The sequence below is a fragment of the Myotis yumanensis genome, unplaced genomic scaffold (assembly GCF_028538775.1).
Source record: "Myotis yumanensis isolate MYYU_CA2020_CCGP unplaced genomic scaffold, mMyoYum1.0.hap1 SCAF_16, whole genome shotgun sequence".
Lineage (NCBI taxonomy): Eukaryota > Metazoa > Chordata > Mammalia > Chiroptera > Vespertilionidae > Myotis > Myotis yumanensis.
This window is the reverse complement of record NW_027223767.1, coordinates 53,222,207-53,238,664: the sequence shown is the minus strand read 5'-3', so window position 1 is coordinate 53,238,664 and position 16,458 is coordinate 53,222,207. Positions and strand designations below refer to the sequence as shown.

The 16,458-nt window shown below is 66.4% G+C and overlaps 2 protein-coding genes across 2 annotated transcripts; both read right to left on the bottom strand.

Annotated features, from left to right (window-relative positions):
• Positions 1-4,020: 4,020 nt before the first annotated feature.
• Positions 4,021-5,043, bottom strand: UTS2R (urotensin 2 receptor). Its single transcript, XM_070395427.1, has one exon. The coding sequence runs from the start codon at positions 5,041-5,043 to the stop codon at positions 4,021-4,023; it is 1,023 nt and encodes a 340-aa protein (XP_070251528.1).
• Positions 5,044-8,426: 3,383 nt separating this feature from the next.
• TEX19 (testis expressed 19) lies at positions 8,427-9,641 on the bottom strand. The gene has a single exon (XM_070395426.1). The coding sequence runs from the start codon at positions 9,639-9,641 to the stop codon at positions 8,427-8,429; it is 1,215 nt and encodes a 404-aa protein (XP_070251527.1).
• Between the last annotated feature and the right edge of the window lie 6,817 nt (positions 9,642-16,458).

Below are 16,458 nucleotides of genomic sequence, written 5' to 3'. Positions count from 1 at the left end.
GAACCCAGCCCCATGGCCCCGGGTGGGCGTCCACACCGGGCAGGCCTCGGGGCAGCAGGTACACTCCCAGAACCAAATGCACAGCCCGGGACAGCAGAAAGAGCAGCCGGAGGCCGAGCTGAGAAACTGACCCTCAGCCCCCAGGCCCTGGGGCAGGTGCAGGGCACAGGTCACCTCTCTGGTCCAACTCCAGCTCAGGGCTTCCAGACCAACCTGGAGCTTCTCACCTTGATCTTGAGTTTCCAGAACAGAAGGTGTAGGGCCCACAGCCAGCCCCGAGCCCCTCGGTGTGGCCCCCATTTCCCACCGGGAGGGGCCTTGCACAGCCGGGTGGGCTCTGGGACTGTGGCTTCGTCACCAGAAAAAGATGAGCCCCCTGTTCGCACCTGCTGCCCCCCGCCCGGTCCCCACCTTAACACTGCCCGCCCCCCCCCCCCCCCCCGCCCACAGCAGAGACCTGCCCTTACCTGGGGGGCTGCGGGGGGCTGTCAGGACTTGTGGGGTGAGGACACGGCCGTGAGATGAGGATGGAGTGTTGGGAGGCCCAGGGCAGAAACCGAGGTGCCCCTCCCCCCCTCGGGCCCAGGCCTGGTCCTGGCGGCCCGGGGAGCCTGCTGGCACGGGCCACGCCCGGCGCCTCCGTGTTCCACGCTGACATAGTTTTGGGGTGAGGCACAGGCTCTGGACTTTCAATCACACTCGGGTGCCTGCGCCGCGGGACACGGGGCCGCCTGCCCACTGAGCTGGGGTGCTCCCAGCTGACCTTGCCCTGCGGCCTGGGCGGCCCTCGAGCCCCAGACCCGGCCTCAGCTCTGGAGCAGGAATGCGGGAACTTAGTGACAGTAACGGGCGAGCCCTCCGAGGGGGCACCTTGGGGACCAGGGGATGCGCGTGTGGGGAGTGCGGCGAGGGGGAGGGGCTGGACGGGCCCTGAGCTGAGCGCTCACCACCCCACCCACCGGCCTCGGCCTCCGCTCTCACCCTCGGTGGGAAAGGTGGCCTTTGGGTCACCCCTGGGCCAGCTGGGCCTGCCCGCCCCCAGGAGAACCGGCCCCGCCCCCACGCGGCCGGGCACTTGGCAGCCTGGAAAGGCAGCTCCCAGCGCTCCTGGCTGGGGGCCGCCACTGGCGTCCTGTGCAGCGTCACCCGTCTGGAATTCCAGTGGAAATCGCTGCCCTGTGCATGGCCCCGGGTCCCTGGATCCCAGGGGATGGTTTGTGGGTGCAGGGGCCCCTGGCTAGACTCTGGCCACCTGTCCCCCCACACGGGACGGGCTCCCACCTTCTGCCGGCCGGCCGGGCTCCTGAGCGTCCAGGGGCGAGAGGACCCAGCGCCCTGCACCGAGGCTGGCCCTGCAGGTGAGCGGTCAGAACTGGTGACAGGCGTGAGGAGGCCAGGTCTGCAACCAGCTCGGGCCGCCTGGGCAGGGCCCATCTCCGCCCAGTGTCGCTGTCACTGCCCTGGCTCGGCCGTCACCTGTGCCAGCTGACCCTCCCCCCCTTGAGCCCCGTGAGGTGAGGTCAGTCCCGGGAGCAGAGCTCCCAGCCAGGTAAACAACGATGTCCACCAGTTGTAGGTGCAACTCCCCAGGAGTGAGTCCCCGAGAGGAGGAGGGAAGGGAACTTAGAGCGTGTGTCTCTGTGGATGAATGGCTGAGGGTGCAGGGGCCCAGCCTCTGGGCTTGGGTGTCTGCTCCAAGCAGCAACTGGGGCTCCCTGCCCTCCCGCTGGGCCCCGGAAGGTGGGGGTTGGGCTAAAAAGCCCCCTGGGCCATGGCCGTGTCCACTGCACCCCCACCCCGGCCTGGCAGTGATCAGCTGCCAGACCCAGAGAACGACTGCCTTTGGGACAGGAATGTGCCTGCACCTGGTAAACCCATCACGGCCCCCAGACTGCGGTCCTGGCGCCTGCCTGCTGGCACCGCCTGGGAGCCACACCTCTGGCTGGGCTGTGAATTCCTGCCCCTGGCTGGGCTCGTCCCCACCCCACCCCCCCCACCCCCCTCCCCCATCCCCTCAGGGAAGGCAAGGCAGTGGGTGGGTCCCGGGTGGGGGGCTCCGTTCACGCATTCATCCTTTTATTCATTCTCCCCGCCAGGTGCCAGGCCCTCCACTGTCCGGCTCACAGGCCCAGCACCACCCAGCTCCCATTTTTGCTCGGGGAGGACTGAGGGTGGGGACAGGGACAGGGGGTGGGTGGGGGGGCTCCAGGCCTGGCACCCGGCTCCTCTCCTGGTGCCGCTGGGCACCCAGTCCCAGCCAGTCCCGTCCGGGCCTCTGGTGCCCACGGTCGTCCAGCCGAGCTCCAGCCCGTCCCGCAAAGCTGCCCCCACTACCCCGGCCTCCCGGGAGCCGCGGAGCAGAGGACATTGATGAGACACTCCTCTGAGTGGTCAGTGTGTCCAGGAAACACACACACACACACACACACACACACACACACACACACACACACGCTCAGCGCAGCCTGGCTCCTGATTGGCTCGTGTCCCCCTGGAGGTCGCAGACGGCAGTCCATCCGCCCGCCATTTACGGACATCCTTCGGTCTATCCCATGATCGGTCCTTCGGGCGACACCTTTGTAACTCAGAACGCAGCCCTCCCCGCCTGGTGTCCACGTCATAATCCACCAAACGTCGCGGGGCCTCCGATTCCTAAACTGATGCTGAGACCAGCACCTCCCCTCAGACCTGTCGCCATGTCGGACTGTCGGGCAGACCCCACAGTGGGAGCGCTGGCCCCGCGTCAGACCCTGACCCGCCTTCGACCGCAGCGCCCCTGCCGGGCGCGAGGGGTCCGTCCTGTCTGCCTCCCGGTGTCTGGCTCTGCGTTGGGTCTTAAGTGACTTGCGTAATCGAGTGTATCGATCTCCTCCTTGAGGGTCTGGGCTCTGGGCTGGCCTTCCCAGCCTCCCCCCCTCATTGGGAAGGCGGTCGCTGTGGTCCTTGCCCTGTTACGGACTCGATGACCCACACGCTCCCTGGTGGGAGGCGCCTCGTCCCGGGCCACACTCCTGGGTCCGATGGTCTCCTTCCCCAGCCCAGCCGCCCGCGGGGTGGCCAGGGCCTCAGAGGACGCCACGCTGGCCCTGGCTCCTGACCACGGGCCTCACTGCTTTTCTGGGTGACCTGCACTCCGGCAAGGCGGACAGACACCCTCCCTCCACACGCCCCGGGGGAACTGAACATTGGAGACTGACCCGGAAGCTTCTAAAGACCCGGCGCAGCCTGAACGCCCCTGCGGTGGACAACTGGGAGGCCTGGGGCGGCAGTCAGGGCTTCGTGAGCACTGGACGCCCAGTGCCGGGGGCTGAGCCTGGCTTTGGGGTTTTGCTTCTTCATCCGAAGGCCTGGGTGTTGGTGGGTGACATTTAAGTGCCGAGAGAACTCATCCGTCACCCTGGGCTCCCTCGGCCTCCGTGTGCTCCTCCGTCGGACAGCAGGCAGCCCTCCCGTCCCCGCTGCTTACCAGGGCTGGACGCGGACGGAGCGTCCCCTCCCCCGACCCTCCGTTCCCACACCCTCCACTGGCCCCCCAGCCCAGGAAGAGGGGGCCCTGGTCAGTGCCTTCCCAGGGACAGGGGGCCCGGGCAGGGGACTGGCCAGAGGGTTGCAGATGGTCCACAGAACCAAGGTGGTCGAGTGACCATGGCCACGATGACCTCCTCGCTCTTGGGCCCTGCTGGCTGCCCCTCCGATGGACATGCTCAGGAGGGACACCCCAGGTTCAAGGGCCCCCTCCCCAGAGGAAGGTGGGGTGCAGCCAATGCCCCCTCCCCCAGACTGCGGCGGGCACTGTGCCCGCAGCCCAGCCCTGCAGATGTGACAGCATCGCTGCCACGGGCCCGTCATTAACCCGAGTTTACAGGGAGCGGCTGCTCTTTATTATAAAAGCAAGGGCGGGGCCTGGAACATCAGTGGCAGAGAAAGGGGCTGTCAGCAGGGGTGGGTGCTGCGAGGGGCCATGGCCAACCCCCCCCCCAACCCCTCCCCCCCCCCCCCCCCCCCCCGCCCGGCCGGAGCTCAGGTGCAGACCCCGCCCTGGCGGCCCGGGCGGCGCCGGCGGAAGTCCCGGTAGTGCCTGGTGAGCAGCGTGTAGAGGAAGGGGTTGAGGCAGCTGTTGCCGTAGGTGAGGCAGGTGGTCAGGTAGTTGATGAGGCGGGCGCCGCGGGCCGGGAGCGGCGGGGCCCCGCGGTACTGCGCCAGCAGCTGCCAGGTCCAGAAGGGCAGGAAGCAGGCCCAGAAGAGCAGCACGATGCCCAGGACGAGGCGCAGCACCCGGGGGGCAGGCAGCCGCCGTGTCCGCGGGAAGGAGGCCCGCTGCGCCCGCCAGTAGGCCCGGGCCAGGCGCGCGTGCAGCAGCCCGATGGCCAGGCCGGGGCCCACCATGCTGGTGCCGAAGAGCAGCGTCAGGTAGGCGCGGTGCGTGCGCGGGCCCCAGGCCGGCAGGCAGACGCCCTTGCCGCCCCTGGGCACCAGCCGCACGGCCAGGACCATGGGCAGCGCCAGCAGCAGCGCCAGCAGCCACGCGCCCAGCGCCAGGGCCTTGCGGTAGCGCCCGGGCCGCCGCGCTGCGTCCAGCGGCCTCAGCACCGCCGCGCAGCGCTCGCCGCTCAGGAGGGCCAGCGTGAAGCTGCTGGCGTGCATGGTCAGCAGGTCCAGGCTGAGCAGCACGCGGCAGCCGGCGTCCCCGAAGTGCCACTCCCGGGAGACGTAGGTGGCCACCACGAAGGGGACGCTGAGCAGGTAGAGCAGGTCGGCCAGCGCCAGGCTGACCACGTAGACGCGCAGGGAGGCCGAGGCGCGCGGGAAGCGGCCCAAGACCACCAGGATGTACACGTTGCCCACCACGCCCACCGTGCCCATGGCCAGGAGCACCACCCCGAGGGCGCCTGTGGCCACCTGGTCCTCCAGGGAGCTGGGCCCCGTGGAGCTGGCCCACGAGCTGTTCAGGGACGCGTTGAGGTTGCCGGGTGGCTCGGCCGTGGGACCGCCCCTCGCAGCCAGGATGGGGGACCTGCTCGCGGGCTCCGGGGTCAGGGCCATCCCTGCAGAGAGGTCACCCGTGTCCTGCAGGAAAAGGTACCCATTAAGGGTACGGATCAGCCCGGCAGCGTGGTTCAGTGGTTGAGCGTCGACCTATGAACCAGGAGTTCACACAGACACATGCCCGGGGTGGTGGGCTCGATCCCCCGTGTGGGGCGTGCAGGAGGCAACGGGTCAGTGATTCTCTCTCATCATTGATGTTTCTCTCTCTCTCTCCCTCTCCTTTCCTCTCTGAAATCAATAAAAATGTATTTTGCTGCACCTGTGATGCCAGGGCACAGAGGAAGTGGCTATTTCTAGACTCAGTGCTCAGTGGGCGCTAAGAATGGTTTGTAGCTTGACATTCCTGGAGAAAAAACATTTTTTTAATCAATGCTCTATATTCAATTTAATTTAAAAAAAAAACTCAGGGAGTTGCACACCTCAGATGCCTGAGGATTATCTTCATAAGAAAAAAAAGGCTTAAAACATGGGAACACTTAACGGAGGGGAGGCCCTCAGATGGCCCACATCCACACCTGGTAACACTGGCTCCAGGCTTTCCCCTCTGTGTCCAGGCTGACGACCCACCGGCGGCACCTGGGCCCCCAGTGCGGGGCCTGGGGCCTGGGGTGCAGGACACTGCCCAGGACCCCGAGCAGCCAGCAGGGGACCCCTCCGACCTGCTGAGTCCCGGAGCCTCCCCACGGGGCTGCCGAGAAGCCGAGCTGCACGGGGGGTGGGGTGGGGGGGCGTCCCAGCACCCGGGAGGCGCCTCGCATCTCCAGGCGGCTGCTGGGGACGGCGCTCCAGAGCCCCTGGAGCCCCCAGAGCGACGCCAAGCCCCGCTGAGCCCACGCACACACCTGCGGCTCCACGATCCTCCATCGCCCCGCGCCCCGCACCCCGCACCCGACCCCGCACCGGATGCCCCGCGCTCACCTCTGTCACCGATAGCAGGTCTAGCTCCTACAGCCCCGCAGGGGTCGTGAGGGTCCCGGACTCGTGACGAAGGGGAGTCCGGCTGCCGTCCCGCCTAGACAGCCCAGCTGAGTGCCCTTCCTGATCCTCGCGGGCTCCCGCCAGCCCGGCCGCTGGGACTGCACCGCTGCCTGCGCCAGCCAGATGTGAATGGATATTAATAACCGGGCTGGGGTGCCAGGAGAGGGCGGGGAAGGGGCGCCTGGGGAAGAGGGCGCAGGACCGAAGGGAGACGGGCTGCCGGTGCTGGAGAAGCAGGAAGGGGCAGGAGGAGGGACAGTGGGGGCGCAGGGGTGGGGGCACGCTGGGCGGCGCCAGGACTGCAAGGTGCCCAAGGCTCTGACCAAGGGCAACAGGGCGCGGCCGTAGTGAGGGTCTAAGCAGCTCTCACCTGGGTGGGACCCCAGGCAGCTGATGGGGTGCAGTCACCTCCAGACCCGCTCCCTCTCCCCGGGGTGTCTGCAGCCCACCCCAACACCCCTGGACCTGGAGAGGGTTGAGACCCAGGCTGGGCCTCTGCCCAGGGGCCTTAATGACATTCACAATGTTGTGCAACCGTCGCCACGATCCATTTCCAAAACCTTCTCATCCAAAAAGAAATTCTGTCCCGTTTAACACCAGCCCCCAGCCCCGCCCCTGGCCCTGGGGACACCCTCCTGGCTGTCCCTGTGCATCTGACCCTCCAGGACCTCGGTGCTGGACTCTGCAGGCTCTGAGCTTCCCTGCCTGGCTCCCTCACTTGGCACCGCCCCGGGCTCAGCCGCCTCCTTTCCAAGGTGGAACCGCGTCCCTTTTCGGATGGACCGGTGCTCATTCACCCCCTGGGTGGACATGGGCCGCTTCCACCTTTGGCCACTGTGACCAGTGCTGCTGCTTTCGTAACTGCCTGGTCCTTTTACGCACGACACTCAGCGGCCCTGGGACTCCGGCACCACCCGGACCCGAGAGACGGCCGGAGTCACCCCTCCGAAGCTCTGGACAGGCGCACTCAGACGGGTCTCACCGGGCAGGGACTCAGGCCGACCGGCCTCGCCGACCAGGTCACGCCCAGGTCACTCAGAAGCCTCCAGGAACCCGCGCAGGTCAGCGGCCGAGGGGCCCAGGTGGACATGAGCCCACAGGGCCCCATCAGGACACACAGGTGACCCCGGGCCAAGGACAGCATCCACCAAGGGCGGGGGCGGGGCGGCTCCCCACCCTCCAGGACAGCTTGGTTCCTGGCCTCCGTCCGGACTCCCGAAAAGCCTCAGGCCCGCGGCCGTCTCCCAGGGGCACTGGCACAGGAGGGAGGGGCAGGTGCGTCCTGCGTGCCCGCCGGGCAGATCCTGTGGGGCTGGAGCCACCAGACCGCGGAGCGGAGAACGCTTCACGCCCCGAAGCGCGCCTCCCCCTCTCTTCCCCGCAAGGCTGAAACGCAGAGCATGATTTTCAAGTGCACACAGCACTGCCTTCTCCCAGGACCGGCCATAGAGGACCCCGTGCACCCCCCTCCAGGGGTCCTGGGCCCCCAGGCTGGGCGGCCCGCAGAAAGGGGCTGACTCAGACCTATGAACCTCACCTTTGAAAGGCCTCATGTGTAACCTGGAGGGTGGGAGAGGAGGGGAGGCCAGGTGGGCCCCTTTGGGAGGAGCTGGGCACGTCCGAGGCTCTAAGTGCGCGCAGAACTGTGAGGTTTGTTGAAGTTTCGACCAGCTCTGCTCCTGCCTGGCCCCACACAGTGAGCACTGGCTGCCTTCGCGATGTGGGACCCGCAGACGCCAGTCAGTAAGAGGGCCTGCTGGTCCGTCACCCCTCACGCAGCAGTAAGAGCCCCCCCCCCCCCGAATTGAGGACTGTGGGAGCCTCCAGATGGGTCACTGACAAGCAGACGCTGCCAATCAAGAGCTTCTTCCCCGCCCACCGCTCCCTGGTGACCAGTCCTGCAGCGCTGCCTTCTCCCGGGGCGGCGGAGCCTCTGTCTCATGAACAGGACGAGCACCCTCTACCCTTGGCTCAGCCTGTGGGTTCGTTTTATGCCAGGAGCACTCATTGTTGTTCAACACGGCCCTTCTTTGAGGCTGTATTTTTGTTTATACGAGACGTGATAACCCCCGTGAAACAACCCCCACCTTGAACCCAACGACGGACCAGAGCCCTCGCCTCTCTGCCTCCCGGGGGATTTAAACGGTCCCGGGCTCCACCCAGACCGGGGACCACAGGCCATCAGCTGGGACCACCTGAGGTTGACGCCAAGGCTTTGATGCAAAATGCTCGTTTTATTGAACAAGAAACAACATACAAAGAAACAGGAACCCAATGGTCAAACTGCATAAAAGAGCCAACATTTGAAACCGGGTCACCTCCCACAGGACAGCTCCCCTGTGGCCGGGCCAGGGCAGGTGGGCAGGGGTCTTGTCCCCGAGCCAGGAACACACCTGCGCCAGTCACACTCCAACTCTGTGAGCGTTCCCAGCAGGACATGGGTGCTGCTCCCCGCTGAGAACCGGGCAGTCCCTGGGCCACGCCCCATCCTCCCACCACAGGCCCAAGTCCCCGTCCCCGTCCCCGGCCAACAGCTGCCCTGGCTGGGGAGGAGGGGCAGCCGCCTGTCCTTCCCAGTCTCTGGTGGTCACTCGGGCCTCGGGCCTCGGGGCTGGAAATAGGGGAGCTCCCTCAGGGCCCAGGCTCTCCCGGGCCCCCCAGCGGCCCGTCCCAGTGAAGCCAGGACCCTGCCCTTGCGGGGAGGCCTCTGGCCCAGATGCCGCGTCGCCCTCCTCTGCCTCTGTTTTGTTGCAGGGAGAGTAAGAGAGGACCCTGAACCCCCACATCAGCAGGGCAGTGCCCGCGGGGACCAGCTGGGCACCGTGGCCTGTCGGGCAGCTCTGCAGGACGCTCAGCTGCCACGGGCTCAGGTCCTGGCCCGGGACTGGGCTCTGGAGCCGCAGCACACACCGGTCGTTGGGCTCCAGCAGCAGGACCCAGCGCGGCTCTGGCGTCCGCCGGACCCACCGCGGGGACATGTGCCGCAAGCAGGTGCCATCGGAGCCGCCCACCATGGCCATGGCCGGCAGGCGCAGCAGCCAGGTGTCGGCCAGTGCAAGGTCCACCTCCCGGGCGGCGACCAGCTCCAGCAGCATGGGCTCCCCTGGGGGCAGGATCTCCTGGGGAAAGCTCTGCGGTAAGACATAGGGGCTCGGCCAGTGGGACCAGGTAGGAACCCCCCCAAACCTCCAGGGAAGGCTCTGGGTCCAGTCAGCGTGCTCCGGACCCAGGCCCAGCGGTGCCGCGTTTTGAGGGGTCAGCTCAGTGGGCATCAGGCCCAGCTCTTCGGACTCATCGGGGTCTGATGCCAGGGTGTCCGAGCCCCAGTCCCCAAGCCCACCCTGTTCGGGCTGATCCAGGCCCTGCCACCCGCCGGGCCCCATCCCCTGGGACGGCCCCTCCTCGGGCCCCGCCCCGGGGTGCTGCGCGGGCTCGGGGTCCCAGTCCTCCTCCTCCCAGCCCCCCGCCTCCAAGGCCTCCTTAAAGCTCAGGAAGAGGAGCTTGAAGCAGGGGAAGCAGATCGTCAGCTGGTTCTCCTGCTGGAGCTGATACAACCAGAAGGCGCGGAGCTGGGACACGCCCTCCCGGCCAGGCCGCTCGCTGCCCGGGCTGCACATGGCGGCGGACAGCACCTGCGGGACCGTAGGGGCCAGGGAGGAGGGCCAGGGGTTTCCTGTGCAGGGATGTGGGGTGGGGGGACGAACTGGGTCCCAAATCCACAGGGACCTGCAGAAGCGGGGAGGGTGAACGTCTGCAAACTTCTTTAGCTGATGCAATTGCTCTGGTCTCCCGAGCGCTGTAAAGAGGAAGCCCAGGAGGTCAGGCGCCCCCTACAGGCAGGCGGGCGGGTCAGCGGCGCAGGCCTGAGTCACGTGGCCCCTCCCCCACCCGCCCAGGACCCCAACACCCAACCAGCCTCACCTGCTGGAGCCAGACGAAACCTAAGGGAACATGATGGCACCGGCCAGAACCACACGGCACCGGACGGCCCCAGACAGGACCTAGTGGAACCAGACAGAACCGGATGGAACCTGATGGGCCCAGACAGAACCTTAGGAATCAAGATGGAACCCGACAGAACCTCACAGAACCCAGCCCCTGAGCCGATGCCCCAGGCCACACCGGACAGTTCGGGGCTTTAACGCCCCTCCGCCCCCTCCCCCGCCATGTTCCCGGGACCCTCTCACCCAGCGGGCGCCTCCCTCCTCGGGCGTCCCAGGGAAAGGCGGGGCGACCGCCGCCTGCGAATATAAAGGCTGGTTTCCCATGATGCCCTGGGCTTATCTGCATACGCCTGTGAGGCCCCGCCCACCGCGCCTGAAACTGCTGAGTCAGCACCTCCCCGCTGGGCGGCCACGTGCAGGTCCCCGCGCCATCTTGACACCTGTCCCTCCGGTCGGACCGTTCCAGGCGGCCCTCTGGCCTCGGTTCCGGCACCGCGGCCCGTCCCTCCGTCCCTCCGACCCTTCGACCCTCCGGTCCTCGTCCCTCCGTCCCTCCGTCCATCCGACCCTCCGGTCCTCGTCCCTCTGTCCCTCCGACCCTCCGACCCTCTGGTCCTCGTCCCTTCGTCCCTCTGTCCCTCCGTCCCTCCGACCTCGTCCCTCCGTCCCTCCGACCCTCCGGTCCTCGTCCCTCCGTCCCTCCGACCCTCCGGTCCTCGTCCCTCTGTCCCTCTGACCCTCCGGTCCTCGTCCCTCCGACCCTCTGTCCCTCCGACCCTCCGGTCCTCGTCCGCAGCGGGTCCCCTGGCCCCGACCCGCGGGCCGCATCCTTCCCGCTGCCCGTAGCGGGTCCCCGTGCATCTCGGAGACGGCCGATCGCGCTGCTTCCACTTTCTATGCGTCTCCCGCGCCTTGGCTCCCTTCCGCTTTGAAGACTCGCTTAAAAGGACATTTTGGGGGAAGATTTACTGTGAAAGCAGCTTCGGGCTCACAGCGAAGTGGAGCGGGAGGGACGGGCCCGGACGGGACATGTGCGCCCTGGGCGCGCTCACCGCCGCGGGCGCCCTCTGTTCGCCACGGGCTTCCCGGGGGCAGTTGGGCAAGTTCCCCGCCGCCTGGGAGGCCATCCCGGGCCGCCATCCGGAACCGGAGCCGCCTCGCTGCCCCTTCCGGTAGGCAAGGCGCGGTCCTACCGGCCGGCCCGGCCTGTGGCCTCGCTTGGCTTCGTTACCTCCTGCTCCTCCTCCCGCTGCCGCCACGGGGCTGGGGCGCCACCCCGAGTCGGGAGGGAGGCCTTCGCGGGGACTTGCCCGGGAAGCGGGGTGTCCACCGTCCTTCCCGCTCGGCAGAGTCCCCCATGTTTGTGGGATGAGTGGCTCCGGGGGCGGGGTGAAGCCCGACATCGCTCCAGGCCGTGGACTCGTGGACTCGAAGCCACGGGCCGTTTGCCAGCAGCGCCCTCTGGTGGTTGTCCCGCGTGGCGTGGACCCTGGGCCGGCACTGCCCCGCCCCAAACTGACCCGGTCCGGAGCCCGCAGCCCGCTCCCCCCCCCCCCCCCCCCCCCCCCCGCCCGGCGCTGCCTCCTGAGCCGGATCCCGGGTCCTCGCCCCACAGGGACCCGGCTGGTGGGCGAGGCTGGGCGGGGCGTGTCTGTGTCCGGGTGGGGTCCCAGCCTCTCCCCGGGGAGCCCCCCACCCCGTCCCTCTGAGCTGCCAGGCCCTGGAGACGCTGGTGGGTGTGAGCACGTGCGAGGGTGTGGCGTGCTCACCGGGATGTGTGCCTGTTTGCACTCGTGCCGAGTGGGTCTGAGTAGGCACCTGGTGTGCCCGCGGACGCCCCCCAGGGCCTGGGCAGGTGCCTGGGTTTCGGGGTGCAGGGCTGTGTCCAGCTGGGACGGACGGGAGGCCCCGACCCCGCGCTGTCATTGGGATGTGACCTTCCGTTTATGATACTCCCAGGAAAGGGCGCGGCCACAGCACCGCCCGGGCTCTGCCTGGGGTCCCCGTCCCCATCTTTGTAAACGGGGCTCTAGGGACGGCCACGCCCGTTTGGGGCTCGCCTGTGCCAGGCCCCGGGACAGGCCGCGCTCACACAGGTGCGCTCACCTGCGGGGGGGGAGGCCAGTGAGCAGAGGCCTGGCTTGTCCCTGAGCGTCTCGGCCTCCAGCAGCCAAGTTCCTGCCGGCTGACGGGCCCCAATCGCCGGGCTCCAGTCCAGGGAAAGTCCCCTGAGAACCGGAGAAACAGGGTGTCTTGTCCAAGTCCAGGCCCTGCATCCCGGCCAACGGCTGCCCTCGGCTGCAGGAGCTGCCGCACAGCCTGGGGGCCTGATGCTCGCTGGGGCGTCTCTGCCCTGGGGACTGGGGGGAGGCCCCGCGCGGGGGGCAGGGCTGGGCAGCCTGCAGACGCCGGACACGATGCTCATGTCACGCTGAGAGGGTTGACTCCAGGGTCGCCTGGCACAGCTTAAAACGCCAGCTCCTTAGCATCTAAGCTTTTCAAAGACATCCAGCAACGTGGGAAACTGACCCGCCGGCCCGGGTTGGGTCGGGGCGCTGGAGGGCGTGGCAGATGCCCGGCGCAGCAGCCGGGGAAGCCGAAAGTTCTCCCCGTTGGAAGTGGGGACTCCAGATGCCCGGCTCTGGGGACGTTGGGCTGCACGGCGCCCACACCCTCCGCCCGGGCCTCGCGGCCCTCACGTTGGTTCCAGTGGTGTCTCCCGGTGACACAAACTGAAAGTTTAAAAGTTAACTTTATGTCCGTGGTTCGAGGGACAGGACTGCGGTTCTTAGAAGACGTCGGCCTGATTCTAACAGTTTTTACCTAGAAAACCTGTAAGAACGAAGCTATTAAACGAATGCGTGCAGCCTGCAGCCTACGCTGCCTGCCCACTCGTGAAGCAAGCCGTGTTCCCAGGTATCAGGACGCACTTCGGGGAGGAGGTCACAAAACTGTTCCCCTCCACACGTGGGGCCAGGGCCTGGGCTCAGGGTTCCCTTCCCGCCCGGCAGCCAGCTCCGGACCAGAGTGTGGGGAGGGCCCTCCGGCCACCCGGGCGCCGGTCCTGGGCGGCACGGTCACCTTCTGGGCCAGAACTGTGCCCACCTCGCTGTGGAGCAGGCGGTGCTTGCGCCGGGCACTTACGCCGAAACCGCTGGCCTTCACGGCAGTCACCCCATCCCGGCCCAGCAGAGCCCCTTCCTCCCGGCGGAGGGGCGGCTGTGCCCCACGAAGCTGCACCCGGAGACGAAGTGACCAGGGCCTCGCCGGGACACGGCCGACCCCGCGAGGCTCTCCGGGGACACGCGCGGCCGGCGGACCCCGGGCTGGCCGTCCGGAGCTTTGCTGGCGCTGGCACCTGGACCCACAGCCCTGTGAGGACAGAGCCACCGGGTGCGACGGGCAAAGATGGAGACAGAGGACTGGCCGCGCGGGGACCAGGTGAGTGACAGACACCGCAGCCTGTTCTCGGGCCCACAGGAGGGGAACTTGGTGCAGCCAATGCCAAGAGTGACCCACAAACCGCCCCCCCACGGCACCCCCAGAGGAGGCAGTCGGCACCCCCCTCTGTGGGCTTGTCCTGAAGACGTGCTCGTGGCTGGCAGACAAGGACGGAGGGCGTCCGCGTCCATCACCAGGTCATCCTGACGGTGGGCAGACAGGAGCCGTGCCAGTCACGTGGCCTTGGTGACTAATCCCAGCTCCTCGCCAGCACAGCCCCGGGGCCAGGAGGGCTGGTGCGTGAGAAAAAGCTGAGCGATCGCCTGCTGTGGGTGTGAAAACGCGCTGGAGGGGGTGGGAACCTTTTCCTTTCCAGCTGGCCGCCTCCAGCTCCTCCCACACAGATTCCCAGGACCCTCCCCTGGACCAGCCGCCCTGGAGGAGGTCTTTCTCCCCCGGCCCGGTCCGGCCCGGAGTCTCCCTGGGTCAGAACCGCTGGTTCCGAGCTGCCTCTGGAGCCTCCCTCGTCCTCTCCCCGGGCTCGGGCTGGAGGAGGGTCTCCCAGAAGGGCCTCAGGTCGAAGGGCACATCCCTCGGGACCCGCCCACCCTGCAGCTAAGTTGGGGTGAGTGTCTTCCCACAGAAGGTCCTGGTTCCCAGGCAGTTTGGGGACTCGGAGGCAGGCAGCCAAAGGCAGAGGTTGATGGGTGTGACAGCTCCATCGGGGCCCACGTGTGACTCCTGTGGCAGGACGAGGGCATCTGAGGAAAGTGCGGCTGGAGAGGCTCTGACCTGGACGGGCGGGCACTGTAAACACAGTGCAACCCCATCGCGGTAGTCGGTCCTGGGGAGGAGGGAGCAGGCTCCCACAGCCCTCACTCCCCCAGCCCCATCTCCCCCCGCCAGCCCCATCGTCTCCCCTAACCCCATATCCACCCAGCCCCGGCTCCCCCCAGCCCGTCTCCCCCCCCAGCCCCGGCTCCCACAGCCCCGGCTCCCCCCAGCCCCAGCTCCCCCCCCAGCCCCGGCTCCCACAGCCCCGGCTCCCCCCAGCCCCAGCTCCCCCCCCAGCCCCGGCTCCCACAGCCCCGGCTCCCCCCAGCCCCAGCTCCACCCCCAGCCCCGGCTCCCCCCAGCCCCGGCTAATGTTTGCCAAGTGACACAGTCCAGCAAACGCTAAGGACAAAGGAGGGGGTATTTGCTGTCAAAGTCGAGGGGGCGCCAGGCCTCTGCGGGTGAGGATCCCATGGGAGTGGCTCTGAACCCCACACTCAGCTCCACACACCCCGTGCCTGGTGGGGTCTGGGTGCAGGCCCCCTGGGAGCAAAGCACTGCAGGCCCCACTGGGCCTGGGAAAGGCCGCATTGGCTCAGACCCGCTACCCTAGGCAGACCCTCATGCCACTGTCCCTGCGCCTGCTTCCTGCACACCCCTGCCTGCCCAGCTGGGCCCGTCACGCAGGACCCCCTGAGCTCAGAGGACCAGACAAGGGGGGGTCTTGCTGTTTGGGGACCAGAGGGAGGCTAGGCCCAGGGAGTGGGTGGGAAGTGGGGTATAGCAGGATGGTCAGGAAGGGTTGGAGTTGCCTCATTTGTTTCAAGGACAGACATGACCTCCTCCTTATGCCCCTGTCGGGGGTCAAGACCACAGCCCACTGTGGGGGTTCACCCAGGAACCAAGAGGTCACTGGTTCCATTCATGGTCAGTTGCTGGCTCAATCCTCAGTAGGGGGCATGCAGGAGGCAGCTGATCAATGATGTTTCTCTTTCATTGATGTTTCTTTCTCTCTATCCCTCTCCCTTCCTCTTTCTCTAAAAATCAGTAAAAACATTTTTTAAAAGAATCAAACAGCCATAACCGGTGTGGCTCAGTGGATAGAGCGTCGGCCTGCGGACTGAAAGGTCCCAGGTTCGATTCCGGTCAAGGGCATGTACCTTTTTTGCGGGCACATCCCCAGTGGGGGGTGTGCAGGAGGCAGCTGATGGATGTTTCTCTCTCATCGATGTTTCTAACTCTCTATCCCTCTCCCTTCCTCTCTGTAAAAATATCAATAAAATATATTTTAAAAAAAAGAATCAACCAGTGAGTCCTGTATAATAAAAGCCTAATATGCAAATCAACTGAACGGCAGAAGGACAGGGTGCTATGACGTGCACTGACCACCAGGGGGTAGATGCTCAACACAGGAGCTGCCCACAGCCCACAGCCCCAGGCTAGCCAAGGCGGTGACAGCAGGGAACCCCTCGATCACCCCGCCAGTCACCCCACAGGTCAACCCTGATCGCTGGCCAGGCCCAGGGACCCTACCTGTGCACAAATTTTGTGCACTGGGCCTCTAGTGTATAAATAAGTAGAACAACAAATTGCTGTTTCTCTCCCTCTTTCTCTCAAACCAAGACATTTAAAAAATGCATTTAGGAGGAGAACCAAGATGGCGGCATAGGTAAACACCGGAGAATGCCGCCGCAAACAACCACTTCAAAAATACAACTAAAAGACGGAACAGACATCACCCAGAACCACAGGAAAGCTGGCTGAGGAGAGACTCTTCAACTAGAAGGAAAGAGAACAGCAAACCGAGGCTCAGAGGCGGCGCAGTGTGGAAAATACAAAGGTACCGAGGTGCGCACGCAAAGCGGGCTGGTGGCTGAGGGCGCGGTTGTCGTTTTCAATCAGGAGGGAGTCTCAGACTCTGGGCTCCAGATCCGGGCGAGTCTCTAGGGACTCAGACTCAGACGGGAGAAGCGGGATTGTCCGGCATCAGTTGGAACCTGAGGGCAGCTTTCTCTCCGAGGTTTGCAGCGGCAGCCGGGGTTCTGAGAGGCAGAGCCTCTGGGAACGGGACTGAGAGCAGCCATAACTACTCCCTCCGCCCACCCTGTTGACCCCGCCCCCCGCAAGCCCTGCGCAGAGCCATTTGCCGGATCGCCTCAGGCAAAGGCTAGATTAGCACCTCCCCAGAGGACAGAAGTTTTCCACACAGCTGATTCCTACAGCCAGTCGGCCTGGTGGTCAAATCCCTCTAGTATTAACTACAACAATCAGGGCT